The sequence below is a fragment of the Wasmannia auropunctata genome, unplaced genomic scaffold (genome assembly GCF_000956235.1).
Source record: "Wasmannia auropunctata unplaced genomic scaffold, wasmannia.A_1.0 LD335828.1, whole genome shotgun sequence".
Lineage (NCBI taxonomy): Eukaryota > Metazoa > Arthropoda > Insecta > Hymenoptera > Formicidae > Wasmannia > Wasmannia auropunctata.
The window spans coordinates 566,281-585,576 of record NW_012027062.1 but is presented as its reverse complement, the minus strand read 5'-3'; the positions used below and the strand labels follow the sequence as shown (position 1 = coordinate 585,576).

At 39.5% G+C, this 19,296-nt stretch overlaps 1 protein-coding gene across 3 annotated transcripts in view; it reads right to left on the bottom strand.

The window, feature by feature from the left end:
* The window catches only part of LOC105455893, a 28,301-nt gene extending 23,061 nt beyond the window's left edge, over positions 1-5,240 (bottom strand). For 2 of the 3 annotated variants that reach the window (XM_011699580.1, XM_011699581.1), the window contains exon 1: positions 150-2,253. In XM_011699580.1, coding sequence (XP_011697882.1) covers positions 150-231 — 82 coding nt within the window. In that variant the 5' untranslated portion in view covers positions 232-2,253. Of the gene's footprint in view, positions 1-149; positions 2,254-4,815 lie in introns of those variants that run through there. The other variant, XM_011699579.1, reaches the window with a different exon arrangement.
* Between the last annotated feature and the right edge of the window lie 14,056 nt (positions 5,241-19,296).

Genomic DNA, 19,296 nt, shown 5'->3' with positions numbered 1-19,296 from the left:
CGAGTTACATAATTATGAATCTACGTTCTTGAAGAAACACGAGCAGCCTGGTGGTGAGAGACCAACCACGCGCGCGCGCGCGCGCGCGCGTGTGTGTGTGTGTGTGTGTGTGTGTGTGTGTGTGTGTTTACGTGTGTGTGTGTGTGTACCTTGGTTCTGATTCTGCCGCCTGAGACGATTCTCCTGCTTAACTTTGCGGACGGTGGTGGCCATCGCGTGTTGGCTGACCATCTCTGACGAATACTTTCGCAAATATACCTCGAGTCCCCTGTTTTCACCCTCGATGGCTTCACCCCAGCGAAATGAGTTGTCGACAATGACAGGGGCCCCGGGTCTGTTTTCGACCCGATGTGCGTGTCACCTCGGATAATGGGGCGTTCTTAGATGAAATCCTCGCCTGCCCATGGTCGATTACTATAATCGTCGGTCTACGATTTAAGATTTAAACTCGCTCGTAAAACATAGAAAAGTATGCACTATGCCGATCGCGCGAGAGCTGGTACAGTTGATGACTTATAGATTTGAGGACCACCCAAGACGCGGTTTCTTGCGCAAATTGAAAGTCTTTTCGCCGCGCGTCAGCAAATTCTTTGTTTTAGCACGAGAAGGAGCCTCCCGACAGTAGATGACAGACCACCAGCTGTCGCGTCGGACACGCCGAGCACTTTATAAGATTACAAAATTCATTAGTTCTCCTTCATTAAGACGTTGCAGCAGTTTATCTCGAATTAGTTTCGCTAATTTCTTCGCACTGTGACCCGTTTACTCGTTGAGGTGTGTACGCTAATTTGTATTTATAGCGCCGTACGCCTTTTTTTGCAATTGACGCGCGAGACGATGATTTCACTTTAATTAAGGAAACGAAGGGTGATAACACAACGAATTAAAATGCATGCTGGTTCTGTTAACGCAACTTCGGAAGAAATTGGGTTAATTAGCATTCTTCTAACGCGACGGGCTTCCGTTTCGCAGACGGCCTTTTGTTTTGCCCACGAAAATCACATGGATCCCCTTTTTTTTTCTCAAACAGGCCGTCATCATCTTGTCACTTTCACGCAAAAATGCTTATTGTTCGGCGCAGCGAAAACTCCTCTATTTTTCATGCGGTTGCGCACGAAAAGAGAACGCATTTGAAGCCGCGGCTACGGAATAACTTTCCTCGTTCAGCGGGTTTTATATATTCCACGAAAAAATTCGCGCGCTGACGAACTAAAATTTCCAGCGTATTTGCATCGGGAGGAAGAAAATTGCGGTGCGCCGATCGTTTTCTTTGATTTTCCCGACGAGGCTCCAGATAATTCATCACCAATACGACGCGTTTAAATTTTCGCGCACCATTTCCGAAAATGGAAGTTAATGTACAATGTCTCTCGCAAAATTTATCGTCCCCTTTCTTTTTCACGGGGAGAAAGCTTTTTCTTTGCCATAGCTTAATGGGCGACTTTCCTTCGTGTGTGCGTCCTTTTTTCTTCCACCCTCTTTCTCTCCGTCTCTCGACGGTTCTTGTAATATCCCCGATCCAATTTATTCAACCGCTGCCTTGATTACTCGACGATGTTATTTGCTGCTCCCCGAGACTTCCGGCGCTTCACAATAAAACGTACTTTGTTTGCTACGATAATGCAACTTCAAATAGAACGCTTCTCCTACATTTTTTATCCTTTATTAATTCACTTGCAAATTTCTTTCCGATTGAACGATCTATCATCCGTCTTCTCTGCAAATTTATCATTCGATCGGACACACACACAACTCCCGCGCGTATAACGATAACAGAAATCTCAATTGACGCGCGAATTCAATCGTTCACTTATTCTTCCGAATCAAATCTGTGAACATTCAATTTTTTTTCTTATTCAACCTCGATGAAATTCCAGTCAGTCAACACGGCACACCAGATTAAGCCGACGATCTACTTGTAATTCAGTCGTTCAGGTTCACATTATTGCTCTTGAATCTTCGGATTGCTTTTTCCCGATTCTTTGTTCTTCTTCTAATCTTCCTTTTGCGCTGGATGTCCAACCGAATATTAACATCTCTCTGGATCTCAGCGCTTTCACTTCCGAGTATCCAATCAACTCTCTCACGAAACGTCGCACTTTCAATGAACCTCCTCGAGAAGGCTAGATATCGAGACGACGCGACTTTTCCTCGGTGGCTGTTCGCGCGTGACTCGCGTTCGCGCGAATGACGAGCGCACGCCGGTCGCGAAAGAAGCGGATTTTCCTTCGCGCGCGCGAGAGAGCGAGCGTGATGTGTAGCCACCTTGGAGCAGCTCGCGCCGGCGGAGCTCAAACTTTCCATTGAGTGAACGTCGTGGTTCCGCCGTTCTGACTTCACTTCCGGTATCGTCCCACCACGAGGAGTCATTATAGACACTCCGGCGGCGCGGCGGTGGGAGCGAGCGAGACGGAGAGGGATGGACGTACGACAACGGGGAGTGATTGCTGGAGCAGGCGGAATGAGATAGTCGAACGGCGAGAGAGGGAGAAAGAAAGAGAGAGAAAGAGGTAACGACGTGTGGTGAAAAGGGAGAGAGGCCGAAGAGAGAGGTCGCAGGAGGGACCAGACCGACGCACCGGGATAATTTATTCCGCGCTCATACGCGGCCGGGCTCCGCGACGCGCATCCGACGAATATTAAGCTGCCTCGGTCGCTACCGCGATACCTCGATCACAGATCGTTAGATCTGCAGGAATCCTGGAGGAACGCACGAATTCACGACGAATTTTTGTTCCTCAGCTTGCAGTTTTTGCTCGGGCCCATGCGTGCCACAGACAATCGTGTTTTTCAAGTGAATCAATAAACTTTTTCTGTTTTCTGTGAATATGTATTATAGAAAAGCAAAAAAATATATAGTTTCTATCTTGGCTCGATAAAGTTACGACGGCTTGGTGATGGAATTGCAGTGCTCGTGTGGTTTTCTAACTCAAAACGTCACCTTTTAATAAATATAGTTCTAAATATAGTTCTTCATATTAAATTGGGATGAGATCTAAAGTTTCTTAGCCAGATACTCCGCTATGGTTTAGGGATTAATGGGAGTTTGTAAGAAATTCTTTTATAATTCCTTTCGTGAGCTTAATAACTTAACGAAGTTATGAAGCATAACGCAAGAAGTTGAACAAAGTTTAACCATTTCCAGACATATACTTAATTCAATGACAACTCGCCCAAATTTCAAATAAGAAACAGTTAGTTTCTCTCTTGACAAATTTTAACCGGTCAGTCGGTAAATTTGTCAACAATTTAATTCACAACCTATATATTTTTATAAATTAAAATAGCTGAAAAAGATCGTATGTTCACAAATTTACAGTTGTTTACAGTGTTCATATATTTTTGTAAATACATACGAATTCATAATACATATATTATTTTATACACAAAAATATTGCAACTTATGTTATTTATTCAACTTAATAATACAGTTTACTGTAATCTTTAATATAATTTGTTAGTATAATACTTAATAATTCAGTATACAGAGATACAAAAATTATAAAATTGAAATTAAAAATATACTTTCTGAGTAGATTCTGCTAATAAGATTACTTAGGCAAATTATAAACATGGAATATATTTATACCTTATATTTTTCTTTAAATAATTTCACATTTCCGTATTTTCAGATTAAATATGCGTGTGTGCCTTCTAATTTACAAATTCAATAAATTTTTAAACATATTTTCAAAAAGAGAATTAGAATTTTTTCTTATTTAAAATAATTTAGAAAATTTTACTTTGCACATAAAAGCCCTCATTCACTTGATATATCGTTTTCGTTCCTTTGATTTTGCATTATCAAAATCTACATCAATTACGAGCGACAATTTAAATGGAGAACAGCTTTGCATTCAAGGTAGCATTGCGGGACGAATTAAGGCCCGTGATTCGAGGGAAGAGACGAAGGAAAAGTCCGAACATCGAGCAATTGCTTTATGGTTCGGCGATATTTCCACCGCCGCGCCGGTAATAACACGCTGCAGTGCACGCTGAGGAGCAGAAAAAAGACGCGATCGAAACACAGATTAGTGGTTGCCGATTGCGTAGAATCATTATCGGAATGTGGGGCACCGCAAAGATAAGAGCAAATGCACGTGCGGCCTTTCGCGGCGATCGGGGAAAGCCGGCTCGGGCGAAGATGAAGAGGCACCACCTTGAATCCACTCGTTTAATTCCTATCTCGATCCGTGCAGCTCAACATTCAAACGCTCTGTTGGATTATCGTCTTTGCCGCGCGAGATAGCTGAACAAATTCCCATTGCCACGCTCGATATATTTCTAATACGTATCGGAATTAAGTAAATCTCACGGTCGTGACTTTCACGGCTTTCAATTGAAGATAACAGATATTAATTGGTATAGCTTCGCGACACGCACACTATCCAGTCTCTCTTGCAAATGGGCGCTATTTATTAGCCAATATTCGAGAAATGTTTGCTCATTTTCTATACAATCTTGCTTTTGACCTCATTTTTTGCAATTTGATCATTGGCGTAACGTACTAATGGTTAATATACGATCCGCACAATGATATAATTTAATCTCTTAGTTGACGTCTCAAGGATCACGTAACAGTTATTTGTGATCGCAAAACGAGAAAGGTAAAAGTCCTGTCACGGCTGAAAAATTTTGCATACACAACCACCTACTCATTCTCTATCCTATCCGTCAGTTTTAACCACCGTGATGGATCATCGCCTCGACGCGACGGCATGGATTACCATCTTCCTTCGCGGTGCACCTGAGATCAATCAACGGATACGGACTCGCGGTTGTTATTGGTTGAACGCGGATTTCAGTTACGCCCACCTGTCAATTCGGTTCTGCCTCGATTTAAAGCACTCTGAAAATTTCCTTTCACATAAATTTTCACGCTCGCCGCGCTCGATCCGGCATCTGTAATTACGTTGGTTTCGTTTCTTTTTTTGCACGCGCGCACCATATACCGATCTCCGCCGGCGGCCAGCATTTCCAAATACGGAATTTAGCATAGAGCTGTAAAGCCGGGTGACAACGCGCCGCTACGGGAATTCGATTCGCGTGATTCGATCGAGAGTCGTCGAGCAGAGAGCTCGATATCGTGCTTTAGTCGTTTTCCTATTTTCTCCGACTCTTCCTTTTCCTCGGCGAACTCGTTTCTCGGCGATTCAGCGCGGCGAACGCCGCGGCCGTGCCGATAATCCACTCCGCCGTCCGACGCTTGTCGAGATCGAGGGATTTTTTAACAAATCACATATACCCGTGCCGTGTGCTTACCCCTTTTCGCAGTCGACTTGATGGCCGCTCGCAGCCACTATCGATTTCTGCTATCGAGTCTGATTATGCTCGATCGCGCGGAGGCGCGTGAAACGTGCTACGAGATTATACACGCGAGCAACAGATATTCCTGTAGGAAAGTCCTGTCGAGCGTGCAGTTTACTTGGTATTGTAAATGTATACTTACAAACATAACGTAAAGTGTGCCAAAACTAATCGTGCTCTTTTTTTCCAAGTGCTAATCACTGCCCACTAATAAGAAATTTTCACGAGAAAAATTTTTTTTCAACATCAATGTACGCTTGCACAATAGTGTACGCAATACATTTCCTTGAATATAAATTACGGGAATATTATAACGGACAAGAATGTCCCATTTTCCATGATAATAGCACCGTATTATTATGCAGAAAGACCTTGTATAAGTTTCGTAGTGTTGTTATTTCCCCATTTCTCGCTCACAAGTTTCGCTGTTTGCACTTCATCATGGAAGAAGTTATCGCTAATAGTCGCTGTAACATGTTCACGGTGTAATCTTCCTTGGAACACGCAAATAGTAGTGTCGTCAGATTGTTAATTAGAATGCTGTTAATTAGTATGTTAATTAGAATTAAATTCGTCCGCAGATTCTCTACCAACTTGAGATCCATATCTTTAAGTTGACAAAAATGTTGGGAATTTAATATTACTTAAAAATTAAATACAAAGAGCATCTTAAATAATAAAGAATCAGGAAATCGTAAAATAATGTGAAAATCCACAAAGATTATCAAAAGAGATGACAAAATCTTTATTTAAAAAACGACCCAAGATTAGTATTATCCCCAAATAAAAGACGAGCTGATAAGTATAAGAAGAACTCTCGCTGTTTATCATTTTCGCATTTCTTATACGTTTTCCGTTTTACTAACGCATCATTAAAATGCGGATAATAATCCGGATCTCAATGCAAAACCCATTCTCCCGGCATTCCTAGCATCCTTCCCGTCGATATTGCCGTTAGTTTCGCACCGTATCGCTCCTCTCTTCGGGGCATCCATTGCTGGAATTAAACCCCACGCGCGATTCTTGCTTTTCTGACTCCGACGGGATATCGCGGCAATATAGCGTTCGCGTTCCATTTAACCGGTTCGCTATCAGCGGACGGACGCAACGTCATCGGAAGATCCGCCGTGACATCCGATCATGCCGCTCCGTTCGCCATCCTCTCGCATCCTCTCGCGTCGCTTCTCTATATGCGCTTGCACCCTCTTCGTTCCTTTATCGCTCGCTCGTTACCGCGGCACGCACGACGAATACGATGGGAAATGTGCGTCGAGGTTTCAGGATGGCGAATTCGTTTGATGTCACCGTACGCTGTCGCGTTCGACGTTTACTTTACTCGCCAAAGTTATCGGCGGACCCTCATCGATTCTCAGCGCGAGGCAGCGTGCCATCGCGACGCTCGAAAAAGAGACGCGGTATGTTGCATACACAACGTTGAAAAACTAAGGGTTAGACATATAAAGGGATGTTGATAGTACTCGCAAGAATAAAGGAAAAATTTTAAGTCAGGCATCTAACCTCATACATGACAAGATATCAAGAAAAAAGAAGAAGAACTGATAAACTTATTGAAAAATTCCGATTAAATGTTTCGGAAAAGAAGAGGTTGTCTGTATATGTTAAGTCAGTGCCCAGTAATAAATTTTACTTTACTTTCTATTTGAAATTTTCATCTTTACTCATTGAATACTTTCAGAAAGTTGAAGTAAGTCATTATTTTATCAAAATAGGAGAAGTAGTAGTCTCATTACCATACTTATATAACAAGCAAGTAACTTATACTTAGAGAGTTGAGCGACCTCCATCCATAAATTTAGCATAATCTTTAGGTATGCTTCTTGTTTTCTGCAGTAAAGAATCGAGATATTTATCTCAATGTTTATTAAAACATATTCCCTTATTTTCTTAATGATACACGCACAATTCCGAATTGAGTCAGCCTGAAACGACACCTCAGAATTCTTTCTAATTTGCCTTTATTGACTTATCTCTGTAATCTAAGATCAAACAAATTTATCGTTCAAAGAGATCTTGGTTAAACCGGCGATCGAAGGAGTAATGCTAATTCGTTCATAAACTAGAAGTGGTCACGGGATTAAAGAAACGATAATGAAGATCGTATATATAGAAGATACGCGCGCAACATCTGGAATTCAGGAATTTCTTTAATCCCGTTAATGTCGTGCAGGACGATTCACACGATTAACGATTCCAAGGGTCGTCGAGGCGACGCTTAAACGTTCATTATCTAAAGACTGATCGTGGATAATTCACGCAGCGCAATGTAACCATCGGCCAGCGTACCATTATCAGCTATTCTCTATGCCTTGTGCACGCACCAGCGGTCGCAGAGGGACAGTCCCTGCAGTTTATACGAATCCCCGTGTCGCAAACTCACGTAGGCGATCACGCTCGCCAGCCAGTTCGAAATGTCCGCTGGTGAGGATAATAATCCGGCGGAAGGGAGAAAGTAAGCGTCGTCGTTAGACGACGCGAAAATACGCCGCGTCGCGCCTCACGTAGACGGATTTTACGTGTCTCGTATCTCGCGGTCTTCACCCGCCGCGTCGCGTCGTCCGCCGCTGCGGCCGGAGGATCGATAGGATGCCTTATTGCAGTTAGGCTTTACTCTCGTCGTTACTGTCGCGTGGGCGTCCGCAACGCCCGGCAAATTTCCCGAGTGGGCGGAGGAATTGCGCTCTCGGCAAGACCTGATGGCTCACGTTTTGTTCGCGACAATGCGCGTAATTTGTAGATTAAAATTATATTTGTAGAAGCTATTCGGAGAATATTAGGTTTAGGATAGAGAACGTATATAATTATAAATTGTTTAAGAATACTTTCAATGGTGCAGAGTGGCCGTTTTATTTTTTTTTCTTTTTACACTTGTGTCTGTTATTGAATAAATTATACGATATAAGTATATATAATTATATGTTTTTTCAAAGAATCTTCAAATCAGTGAAACGTGCTAATGCCACTTGCCGTCAGCTGCAGACGCGAGAGACACATGCGTGCACGCTAGGATGGCGCCCGATTAAATCTACGAATTACATATCTCTGCTTTCCTAACGGTAACGCAATCGCGAAGGAAACACGCAAAATGCGGGAAATATAGCGGTCGCATAGGGAAACGTCGTCGCGATGGGAAACGAGATGGTATAGCCTGCAGTAATGAGAAATGGTGGGTCCACTTTCAGGGCGGATTCCATTGGATTCCGTGGACGGTGGACACACAACGGTGCCCGTGAGAAAATACGTTGTGGACGAGGAAGAGGTGGAGAAGGAGGTGGAGGAGGAAGAGAAACGGAGGAACCGATGTGTGTGCGCGTCACGGTGAGGAGTTTACGTGGTAGGTAGGTGGGTCGACCGAGGAACTAGACTTCCACCATGAATGCACTTAGGCGACTCAACCATGCGTGCTTCCCCGCACTCGCGAGCGAGCGAGCGAGCGAGCGTCACAGGTGAGCTGAGGGACGCTCGCCGCGGAACGAGTCCTGCCGGAGCGCCAGCGCGTATGTGTGTGGAAAAGAAAAGAAGAAATGAAACGGGCGGCCAGATAGGAGAGGAACGAGCCTCCCGCTCGCTAATCGCTGCTCCGAGATAGGAAAAACACGTATATGGGGTGGCTCAAGGTTCGTTGCCCACCCCTCGCAGTTTTTAACCCTCCTTGCGCACTGACAACAGCTCCTACATAATTTTATACCTTCAGATTTATTCCAATGACGCAAATGCTCTCTGCTGGTGACTCCATAACTTCTTAAGGAATCCTGCGCGTCTTTTTGACACGATTTTGTTCAAATAGTACACTGAGAAAAAAAATTTGTTGAAAAACGCAAAATTTGTTTCATCTTACCATAATATTTAGTCCGATACGTTCAACTAAACGTTACTATGATGACACAAAATAATTTGTTAGTATTATAAACAAAATACTATTTTTTAACTAAACTTGTTTCAATAAAAATTTATCATATTTAACTCAACCGTTCGTTAAAAATACACACTATTTATTATCTCCATCAGTATTGTTTAGTCAGTTTGATACTTGGAATTTGAACAAATATATTACTTGGATAACTAAATAGCATGCAAACACAAATAAATACTACTAGTATTACGAACAAAATTAAATTAAGCTGGTTTAGTTGATTCTTGATTAAAAAATTTTGATGATTGACATGAATGAACTATACTTTTCTTTGTGCAACTAAAGAATTGTTGAATCAACCATTGGATCAAATAACAAATTTAGTTTGTACAATCCATTTTTTTTCTCATCTTTTTTTCTCTCTGTACATGAAACACACTCATGACGTACTAATAAGGAAAATTATTAATTTCCTAAAAGGTGTATATTCCTTTTTTTTAAATATTTCTGATGCAGCAAGTTAGATGCAGCAAGGTAAATGTTTGATTAAATTTTACTTTTTGTTTCAATATGCACTTGTATGATAAAATTGTTGGTGCGTGACTATCAATTTTTCTTCAGTGACTTTATTATCGCCATACGCGATACATGTAATTTTATATGTTATACTACTATTATTGTTAATTATGGCATTGTACGAATCTCATTCAAATTTTTTAATTAATATTAATACACGCACGATAATAATATATATTTGGATTCTTCACATGATTATTATAAGCGATTTGCTTATCTATATTTATCATTTCCTCCTAACGACTTCAAATATCAACTGTATTTTAAGAATCTGTATGTATTGCGTTACTGTTTTATTATAATATTCTACCTTATTACATATATTTAAGTGCCCTCCCCCCTTCCCGGAATAATAAACTGATTCCTCTTTCCCCCTCTCTCTCCGTCCTCATCACTCTCTATAATATTTATTGCCTCTCTCATAACGTCACACGCCCTCCTTTATCGCAGCCACGCAATCGCGCAATATGCGACAAGTGAGTATACACACGTCGGGGCAAAAGAAAAATACGAGATTTATGATTAGTCCGTCGAAGAGGAGGAAGGCCAGGGCTGACTCGAGGAAATAGATCGTTCCACGCTACGGCGCACTCGTGCAATCGTTAATCGAAGCTCCAGTCTTTCTTCGCCGCAGGAACGAAACTGTGTCGATACTATCAGTGGGCACCAAAGGCGAGTGAACTGACCGTAACCAATGCCAATAACGATTTGCCGAGGTATCGATCGTAACCGTTTTATCAATGCGGGAGAAAAACACCCTCGAAGATAATTAAATTACCGCTCGGCTACGCAGATCGTAACGTCGCAAAGGATTCTCGATAGCGGCGTATATTTTCCACATGGAAAATTAAACTTGATGTATACTCTTGCGATATTTTAAATTAACATATTTGAAATTAACGACCAAATAGGATTAGAATTTCTAATTCAAGAGGAGAATCAATTTAGAAAGGGAGATTCGAATAAGATTATTGAGTGATTCTGCGGTAATATCGGGTTTGTAAATAATTTTGTCGAATAGGAAAAGAGAAACCAGCAAGACCGTGGCATTCCATAGAGATATAATTAAGACGTGTAGCGCATCGACGAGATGGTATAAGATTGCGATAGCGAGCATACGGGGATGATGGGACAGGTTCGGTGGACGCGAAAGTTAAAGAACAGCGTGACCAGGCATAGGACGTTGCTATAACTAGACGTGTTTTCCCGCGAGCGAGCCGGATCCGCACTCGTTGTTTTACGTTACGTCGCCGCTGTGTTACCGAACCGGTTAAATAACCCGGTGCATATTCAAATGTCGCAGCGAGGACGATGACGACGGCGGCGCGCGGCGGTGCAGGCGGCGGTGACGACGGCGACGACTGATATATTCCCTAGCTCGCGCAGCATCCATCCGCACGATGGACCACTTTCAAGTCGTGCTCTGTTTCGTTTACGACCGGTTAATACGACACGCTACTCCATTCGTCGACGTACTCTCTCTCTCTCTCTACGTTACGGACTTATTATAATATTGCAATTCAACACCGGTCTCCTTGCATTCCGGAGCAGGGTATAATTACTTTTGTCGGTATAATAACGAAAGTGCTGGTAAAAATGACGGAACCATGGAAAAAAACTGCGAAACTCTGGACTATAACGATAAGGTTATTCTTACAGATCTTCGCGTTATTTTATATTTTTATGACACAAACGTTATTTGTGCAACAAATCATTTAACGCGTACACGCACTATGTTTTTTTTAATGATATATGATATGTGCAGCGAATATTATTCATTTTCAATTTTATATATTTCTTATAAGTGCACGCAGAACAATATATTATTGGAACGTATCTTTTGAATATCCAATTTTAACGTGAGCATGCATAAAACAGTATCGCGTTTGAAGTGAGAGAATTGGGTCAAAGATTTTTAGCACAATTTCCATTTTCTAAATAAAGATAGAAACTACTGGTGACATATACCTGAACAGTTTTAGCATTGTTAACTTTACTCTCTTGTCTCTTTCTAGAACATAGAACTGACTATTTGATGAATAAAATATTGCAACCTACAAAAAGACACGCGGCTGACATAGTATCGTTTAATTGTTTATCATCCATGAATTATAGTCATGTACGCATAGAAAAAACTTTTTTTTTTTTTTTACAAATCTGCTTTAAAAACGTTGATATTTTTTTCAAAATCAATAGTCTACATAAATGCACAATTCACTAATGGCGATACATTTTTTTTTACACAAATGTGTTATATTTAAAAAATACAATATCGATTTTCAGGGGTTCGCACGCAAACGCAGACGGTGACGAACCTCATTCTTTATGTACAAGAGCATCTCATTTAATGGAAAAAAAAGATTTTAAGGCCGACGACACGTGCGGTCTTCCTTCGCGAAATCATTTTGTACTGGCTGTCTGGAGATTCATTCTTTTCTCGCCGCGGCCAACCTTCCGAGTCGCGCCCGACGCACGCATCCGCTTTATTTTACTCCTATTCTACTCCTCTGAACGGGCGAGTGAGCAACCCGTCCTCTTACTCTCTCATCGGTCCCGCTGCGTGCTACAAACGGCCTTTGAATAGCGTCTAGTTTTTGCCGTGCAACTAGTTTTACCGAGGGTTTTCATTCTCCGCTCTATTCGCGAGCGCATCGAGCAACCGTGAAAATTAATCTCGCCGGTTCTCTCAACGCCGTAAAATTCGAACGAAAGTGAGTGATATTCCGGAATTCACAAAAACCGCCGTGAACCCTAAAAGAATCGCGCAGTTCATTGATTATCGGTCATTGATTAGTCAGTTACGTGTAATATTGGGTTTCACGAAATTATTACCTATTCAAGAAAAGAGTAAAACTTTTGTTTCAGATATCTTTTACTGAATAAACATGTAGGTATATGCTAACGAATTTTCTGAATTAATATTATTATCTGCGTGTTACAAAATGCACATCACAATTGTTTTTGTGTCTATTAAAAATTTCTAGAGTTTTAATTCAATCGATTTCTTGCTGACAGATTCAAATAATACGCAGAGTTATATATTAAAGGAGGAAGTAATATAAATTTAAAAAAAGCAGTTTCACAAGAGATAATATATAATTACTTTCTTAATGCGTAATGGGAATATGTAATAATATTGTGAAATTACAGCAAAGCATCAATTAGTATAGTAATTTTTGTGTGTGCGTTGCATATAAATTTCAATCAGCTGTAATAAGCCCAGAGCGAGGCTGCCTTGAGACACACTGGCGCATTAAGCGACAATGCAAAAAGAACCTCGTACGGAGGGAACTATAAAAGTATTCCCGCGGCATGCAATCTCACCTTAATCACGTTCCTACTTAATATTTTATCTTCGGAAGTTGCACCATATAGCCTGGCAGCAACAGTTCACAAGCGGGAAAATTAACCCCAATTATAAAGTAATATCGACCGGCCATTAAAGGAGTATGTTAATTAACGATCCGCTTAATCGATCGGCGCTATCGACGACAGCGTGAATTTGCCCGGTTCGTCGCGAGGGACCTCGCGGCAAATCGTACCGCGGTAAATCAAACAAAAATTCTACACTCCGCGCGTTTCTTTCCGATACACGTACGTGGCGTTTGGAGCGCTTTGACATAAAAATTGTAAAGAGATTAATGGTCGAGCTAAACCCGAATGGGCGCGCGCGAGTTTCCCGTATTATCGCTGAAACTTCATCTCGTTTGTAACTCAATGCTGACACACGTGAAAGTAGAACGAACAAATAATGCGTACCAGGATTCTGAAGAAATGTGTACGCTGCTTCTCAACACTACATTAGAAAATAATGGACGTACGCTAGCAATTTTGTTGAGATAATTACGTTAATATTTGCTTGAAGTATAATATGACGTGATAATAAAAAAATTAATCACGTGTGGAATAGGAAATATGCATAAAAGATATCCTGCAGTAAAGTTATTTTTTAATTTAATTTAATATTTCTTAAATTATTTTAGATCGTTATTTAAATAAGTTATAATTAATTACTCCAATTAATAAATAAAGAAGCGAAGTTTATATAATTTACATCTTGACAGAATATGAGAATTTTAATGTCCCTCTTTCGAAATTGGAACGTTATTCTGCAGTCTGCTCATGGAAGGGCGAATATTTTACGCCCCCGATCTACATTACACTCTTCTCCTTCTACTTTTAAGGCGTCATATCATTTTTCTAAGTCCAAGATGTTGAAGTGATAAAATAACGTAATGTAATATCATGGAATATTACTAGTACTGTCACGAATAATAAAGAATAATACCGCTGCGAGAATAATAAAGATAAAATAATACGATAATATTTTATATATATATATATATATATATATATATATATAAATGCGATATCATACGTGATATTATAATAAAATGCGATATTAAATATGACGTTCTCAAACAGAATATAAAAGTTTGTCAGATTAAGAATTCAACTAGAAAAAAATTCATTAACTTTTACATTTTCAAATTTTCACAGTAATGATGGAAAATACCCGAAATAAATTGTTCCTAAAGTTATATTCAATCCTTATCATCTCCATTTTTTTTTATCGGATCTATTTGATTAGTTACAATACACTTCGGATATAAATAGAAATTGTAGGATGAAAATTCCATCGGCTTTCCCTTCGCGCTCATATTCACGGAGGATGAGCGCGTAAGCGCGTTTGTCTGGTAAAATGCAAATTTCCGACGTTAATAATTTCGCCAACGGAAGAAGTTAATTGAATAGAGAAACTAATGGACTTTTGCGAAGCTTAGAACGTCACTTTATCGACGCCGTGGGCACTGCTGGGAGCGATTTCGCTGCTTCGTTTCGAAGTATGTTACATTTTATCGTGCATGAAACGCAGGTTCCACACGTAGCCGAATAAATTATTAACAGATTACGTATGCCGTTTGAAAAATAATCCTTGCAATTAACGCATCATAAATGTGCTCCATTTGCGAGCAATAAAAGAATTTTTCTATGTTTATATAGGCACGCATAATTTCCGACTTCCTTTAAAGTACGATCTTGAAAATTGCTAAGACGTTATTATCTCATTAAGTCAATTTATGCAATACAAAATAGTCACATTCAGCGTTATCTTTATAACATAACAAAAATTCTGCGAAAAAAATACTTTACAATAAATTTTAATGTTTTAAAAATCTGTTTTTGATCTTAAGTCAAATTTTTCACTTCATTTTTTAAGCGTTTGTTAAAGCAATCTTTTTTTAAAGTTATTTTTGAAAAAACGTTATAAGGTTAAAAAACCTATTAATACCACACACACGTACATATATATATATATATATATATATATATGTATATATATATATATGTATATATATCTTATGAGTATATTGAACTGCGAGAAAGAAAATTTAACCTTTCTCAAGGCAAACTTGAGTTTCTTAATCAAATTACGATTGCAAATAACGAATATCAAATTAATGCTTAAGATCTGTTTATTAAACCGTATTATATATCACAAAACAGGTTTCAGTTGAGTTCTTCAGTAGAAACTAGAAACTCCATTAAATAAACAAGCCCTACAATAACGTGTCTATACGATATGCTTATCAGTTCCTGGCGTCTACTTAATTAAAATACGCGTTCACTTGAGATATGTAAAAAACAAATTTAAATCTGGAACATAAATATTTTCTCGTAATATTAATCTAATTTGAAATTCAATTACATTTAATTGTTACGCACAAATAATTCAATCTTTTCCTAGTGTGAATTTGCAATCGAGTGAAATTAATTGGCTACTTTTGACGAAGCAAAACGTAAATGCGTAGCAGTAATAAACCGCATCCACCGACATTCATTTGAAACGTAACATATATTTCGAAATATATATATATATATATATATAATATATGTATGGTATAATATATTATATAATACATACATATGTAACATAGTTTATATATGAAATTGTGCACAATATTTTATACTTACATTCAAAACGAGAGAGCCTTCCGGAAATTGAAAACTACATAATTGTATATAAATTGTTTCATTATTTTACATAGTTATGAACTACATAACTATAAATTGTTCCATTATTTTACAGTCCATTCACCGAAGTTTGTTTGAAGCGCGCGGAATGAAATATTCTACGTAAATCTATTTCACGTATGGCGCGTATAATATTGAATATTTCGGAGCGACAACAAGTCGACGCGTAGCCTTGACGCTTTTGTTTTCGTGCGCGCAACGTGCGACTCGGGTCGTTTCGTACCGAAGGTCATTGCGCTATCAATTATCATTCGCGCCCCGATACGCGAGCGCGAGCGGCGCGCCGCGAGCGGGCAGGGTAGCGTCGCACTTCACTGTGGTCTTCTTCTCCGTGTCCGTGTGCTCGTCGCGTTACCACCTTTCGATCGACGCGGTTCTCTTTTCCAACAATTAGGTAATGTCCGCTCGCGCGCGCGCGCGCGGTAACTCGGCTGATCTCACTATTAACAATGCGTAAACGTATCGAGGCTACTCACCCGAGCAGACACCTCGCGCAATTTGTTCATCCGCGGTAGAAATCGAAGCGGCGAGAACCCCCAGCGTACAGAAGGATACGAGATTCAAGCTGTGAGCGAGTCACAGCCAATCACAGTTGAGAACGCACGATTTTACGGCTCTCGTCTGATTGGTCGATTCACTTACCGCTTGAAGTTTACGTGCTTTTTCGTGCGCTAGTGTGGTAAGCTTGGTTTGTCGTGTTGTGATTCTTTCGCGACAATTATTTCTTTAGCGCTGATTTCAACTTTTTTCACGTCGTACTTTGCATTCTCCGTCGATACGCGATTATGTCCGTTGTTTTTGGATTAGAGCGGAATAAGATATATGAATAGCCAGACAATTTAAGTAATGGAAAACCGCGACTCGCGTGTCGTACGCGGCTATATTAATATCATCAGCGTTAAATTCGGGAGTGTCGAGACTGTCGAGGTATTAATCACTTTCGGCAATTAGCTCGTGCATAATTAACGTACGTTTTCGCGAATGTCATGTGAACGTATAACCATTTGAAATTAGAAGGGGGGGGAGGGGGTCAGGGAGCTAGACATCGGGCGACGGCAGTAATTGTCCAGGTAAGTAATTACAGTATTATATCATAGACCCATTACCACTTGAGATGGATAGGTTAGGACAGGTTAATGCAAATGTTTAATCCTGGAACATGCGTGATCGTTCATAAATTCTCTTACTGCTACGTTCTGCGATGTAGCTAGATCGCTTTGATTAATCGGTTTATCGACACATTTCAGTGTAATACTAATTAACAGAATAGCAATTAATATGCTCAAAGTGCTTGAAATTGATAACGTATTGAAACGCAGACGTAAATGAAGAAAAGCGGAAGGTATTTTACAGCTGCATATGCTCGATATGTAAACAGTATAATTAATATTATTGTTATTATATATTACCTTTATCATATGTATTATCTTATGTGTTACCTTTTAAAAAAGTATTTTATGTACGAACAAGATTTTCAGGAAAAATAGGTTGCAATAATTTTATTGTGTATTATTATATTATATCTATGTAAATATAATTTTATATATAATAAAATACAGATATTTTATCGTATTTTATGAACTATCATTCTCGCGGCGACATTCGAGCAGACAGCTAGTAGTACAGCGAGAATTCCGTAGGTCACAACATCGCGAAACGTGACTCGTTATAAATTTACATTATAAAATTTTAAGTATTTTGGCTGAAATGTCTTGGTACGTATTTGCGACGTACGGACCGTTTTTTTTCTTTTGGTTTATGTAGGTCTCCATTCGTGTTCCGATACTAGCTTGAAGTAGTAGTGCATGCTTCATCTTGTATCATATATAATCGACTCAAATAATTGATATCGTCATATCAGTTTATGTTTTATTTGATATATTTCACGGATTTTCGCGTCGGTTGTGTTGCCGCGATTGTGATCAATTTATTGTTACATATATTTATACGCAATAAAATACATTGATATTTTTAAAACTAAATACAGAATAATTATTAAAACATTTTAACTGTTTTATTTTATTTTTTAAATACCTATATATATTTTTCACGTAAAATTTCCTGTCAGCATTTCTACGTCTTTTCAATAAATGCTCGTTGTTTATTTCTTCGAATGATTTTTTTTTTCATTGACCATTTCCTTCTACAGATATATGGGCTCAGAACTTGGTAGCTGAGGACCTGGAAGCCTGATGAAGCTGACGTACCCATCGTCGTCGATTTAACTGAATAAACGAATCGCAGCCGGTTCGTCGCGTCGCGCGTCGCGTTTGGGAGTGCCGTTGAGTAATCGGACTAAAGGACCTTTTTTTTTTTAAAGCTCATTAGATCTATATATCCACATTTGTGTCGGCAGTCACACTTTCGATAAAATTGAGATGTTTTCGTTGACGTTTTCGAAATGCGACTCGTCCGACGAAACTGGATATCTTATATCATGAGTTTTATAAACGGGAGTGTCGTACATATGGTAGTCGCGCGAAAGAGATTTATTGGTAATTAGTCCGCGCGCGATCGTAGTTATCCGCGAGTGTCAACCTGCAAAGAAACCTGACAATCTGAGAAGAAAAGAGGAGGCCTAGGAAGGGCATCGGGCGTCGGCGGAGCAACCTTGGAGTGAGTAATTCATGATTACCTTATTATTAACTGTTCGTTTAATTAAAAGTTCGCACTTCTTGCGAAACAGATCAATTTTTTTAGATTATCTTTGAGTTGAACAGTTTTGCGTTAAAATACTTGATTTAAAAAATAATCTATTTTTGTAGCTTACATAAAAATAAATTTCAATAACTAGTAACACTACGGTAGCGGGATATTTATGTAGTCCACAAAATTCGTGAAGACATATCGCGCCACAACGTGACAAAAACACAATAGTATTAATTGTGATAGAAATTAATCTTCTTTTTTGGTTCTCACATTATTTTGAATTTCTCAAGGCCAGAGGCAACGAAGAGGCTTCGATCTGGCTAAGAGATTAAGTAAGATATATGTACATCGTATAATATTGATAAATGATACGTAAGGTAGGTATACAACACTAAACAATATGAGTGAAAGGTACGCCAGGTAGGCGTACAATATTTTTTTCGCACACGCGTAATCGTACGTAATCAGAGACGAAATGGTGCCGTCACATTGAATTCCAATCCCTCGCAAAATTAAAATCTCGACTTGTTGCAAATTAAACTCTAATTCGCACTTCATTTCCCGGATCTCGAGTGATCGCGAGTAAAGGATTCTCCTGCTGGATTAGCCAGCACGTAGGGGCCCCTCCATGAATCGCGTGTCATATCCGCGATCGGTGTACTAAGTAGGATTACGGATAGATAGAAATATATGGATAGGTATAGGACTCGAATATAGAGATGCGAGTAGGCAGGCTACGAATAGAGAAATGTACGTGAATTTATAATACGATAATTTAAAAAATCGTAGAATAAAAGTTTTTAATGCAACTAAAAGTTTTAATCTATATTTATGAAATTAAATAATTTATTATAAAA